The 2,969-nt window shown below is 33.0% G+C and overlaps 1 protein-coding gene across 8 annotated transcripts in view; it reads right to left on the bottom strand.

The window, feature by feature from the left end:
- The window catches only part of LOC106870506 (ras-specific guanine nucleotide-releasing factor RalGPS1), a 208,003-nt gene that overhangs the window by 66,353 nt on the left and 138,681 nt on the right, over positions 1-2,969 (bottom strand). Inside the window, exon 1 of one of the 8 annotated variants that reach the window (XM_052971605.1) lies at positions 2,430-2,605. The exons of the other annotated variants lie outside the window; for them this stretch is intronic. Coding sequence (XP_052827565.1) covers positions 2,430-2,590 — 161 coding nt within the window. The 5' untranslated portion in view covers positions 2,591-2,605. Of the gene's footprint in view, positions 1-2,429; positions 2,606-2,969 lie in introns of those variants that run through there. 8 annotated transcript variants of the gene reach the window in all.

Raw genomic sequence — 2,969 nt, forward strand, 5'->3', positions numbered from 1 at the left:
ATTCAAGCTGCCTGAGCCGCGACACATTCAAGCTGCCTGAGCCGCGACACATTCAAGCTGTTTGAACCGCGACACATTCAAGCTGTTTGAACAGCGACACATTCAAGCTGTTTGAACAGCGACACATTCAAGCTGTTTGAACAGCGACACATTCAAGCTGTTTGAACAGCGACACATTCAAGTTGTTTGAGTCGTGACATATTCAATCTGTTTGAGTCATAACACATTCAGTTGTTAGAATCATTACAAAGTCATCCTACCAACCAAAAGAACAATGATCTGTTTCCTGACTCTTGCTCAACTGTATCCATAGCAAAGACACTTAACTATTAATGATTTAGTTTACCTTGATATAAGATATATTACGTAGGAACAATTCACCTTGAAGGAATTACAGGTGATGGTCGTCATTTTGCCCCAAATCAGATACTCAAACAGATCTATGATCAAAAAAGTGTTCTGGTTGTGTTTATCCCATTTGGGAGGGGTTCCCTCTCCCCAGGACTACTGTATCAAGGATTACACCATTTAATCAGTCCTTCCCTGTTTCAAGATGGTAGGGTACAATTTGAAGGAAATTTGTCAACTATTTCTAGCAGGTAAGCATAGTGGCTCCGTTATTGGAAATGCAGATCACTATTATAGGTAATATGATCATTGAACATCTGACAAACATTTGCTTGTAGTAAAGAATTTAAATCAACCCATAGGCAAAAAAATGTTTTAAAATAACACCAGTGTGCATACATACAATGAGTATACAAATGCAAAAAAGTATAAATCTGTAATATTTTGTCTCGGAGAAACATCTTAAAAAGACTGAAGAGTCAAAAACACAGGGCCTCACTCAGGATGCCAGTGAATCAGCAGACTCGATTCGTTCTCTTCAATGATAAATAACTGGACTTTCTGATCCAAGTTGAAAAATGCTTGTTCCAATGTAGAAATTGGTGAACAAAACATTCACTGATTTGTGTGCTTGTGATTCAATGGTCACATGACTAGAGTAAGTATTGTCTGATACATTTGGCAGATTATCTTTTCAGTAAGATCATCTTTTAAGCAAGATTATGTACTACAATTTTTTGTATAAACCACTTGATTAATATACTGTTATCTCAACAAGTTAATGAGGGAGACCTTACATGGTTGTTTAACCTGTCCAATGTTCCTCAAATCAGGTTCTATTGTCTTAAAAAGAAATACATTGAATAATTAAGTCCTAGATATACTGTTCTTAAGAACAAGAAGGGATGGTCATAGCTGGAAAGCCTTTGATTGCAGTTCTTTTTGATCATATGTAACTTAGGCTTAACAATTGGTGCCTTTCAGAAGCAACTTTTACAACTGCTTGTGCCATACTTGCAAGGGCTTCAAAGTATACATATTATTGCCAAAAACAAATCTTACATTCTAACTTTCAGAAATAAATAAATAAATAAATAAATAATTTACTGCTACTGTGTTCAGAAATAAATAAATATAATTTACTGCTACTGTGTTCTTGACAAGACACTTTATTTCCTATTGCTCCAGTTCCCTCAGATGTAGAAACAAATTGCAATGTTACTGATGCCAAGCTGTATTGGCATTTGCCTTTTCCTTGGATAACATTGGTGGTATGGAGAGGGGAGGCTGGTATGCATCAGCAACTGTTAGTCTCCCATAAACAACCTTGCCTGGAATTGTACATTGGAGGGGAACTTTCTAGGTGAAATCCCATGGCCATTCATGACAGAAAGGGGGAGGGTCTATTTTTATTACTGCTACTATTTCGAACATAGAACACAATAGCATAATCAAGATTATCATAGTTTGTTTAGTGTTCATTTTCTTTAATTTTCTGTATCAGTTAAAATTAGTTTTATCCATACATTAAAGAACACCAACCAAATGAATTACAACAGAAACAAACTAGTTGCTTCTCCAAGTACTGCAATATCCAAAAACAATATAAAGAATATCTTACATTTCCCAGACTCCTAAATGTATGTGTACTCGTTTAAAGTTCATACCCCTAACATACAGAGACTAGCCACAAAAAGGTCATACCTAATAAAGAATTAACATGTCTAAAGATAAAAACCTGTGCTATTAAGAACCGTAGTCTGAGCCACAGCCAGCAGATAATTGAGATTATACCTATACAATATAAGAGATGGTACATTAAAACTTGTTTCAGCATAGTATAAATTAGATTTTTTTTTTTTTACAAGTAAAACAATGAAAATATACAAATAAAAAAGGAGAGTGGAAACGCTGTACCAAATCAAGCTATTACTAGTATAAATACTCAAAGTGAACAATACAGATGTCAACATTTTAGAACAAAATCACAAAGGATTAAAAGCATACATTTAACAGATGTATGCTTTAATTTCCATTAAATCAAATATATCTAACATAGAAATACAGTAAAGTTCGCTCACCTGGGTAGATTCATATAACATATACAATCAACATCACCAACTTCCCCGTCAATACAGTCTAAGCACATAACTGAAGTGTATTTCAGCTTTAAGAAAAATGATTTTGCCTTCTTTTTTTGCATTATATGCAGACTGTCACTTAAAACAGTAGCTTCAAACATTCAATATAGAGAAAGTCACTAAAATAAGAGAGTGAGCTAATGATTCTCAAACACATAAAAAATAAAAAAAAATTAATAAGCAAGTAATCCATAATCTAGTTTAAAATCAACAATTATCTACACTAAGTATATTCATACTCAAATAGTAGACAGTGATTAACAATAAGAACAGGATTTTAGCTCACTGATAAAATGTACAACCACCATAAATAGTGAGTGAAAAAAGAGGAAAATACATGTCTGTAGATGCGCATCAACTTAGCATTAACAAAAAGATTACAATAATAATTTGAGCAAAAGTAAATAATTTAAAACACTGAATTCAATCTATATATATATATGTATATATATATATATATATATATATATATATATATAT

The sequence above is a fragment of the Octopus bimaculoides genome, chromosome 1 (genome assembly GCF_001194135.2).
Source record: "Octopus bimaculoides isolate UCB-OBI-ISO-001 chromosome 1, ASM119413v2, whole genome shotgun sequence".
NCBI lineage: Eukaryota > Metazoa > Mollusca > Cephalopoda > Octopoda > Octopodidae > Octopus > Octopus bimaculoides.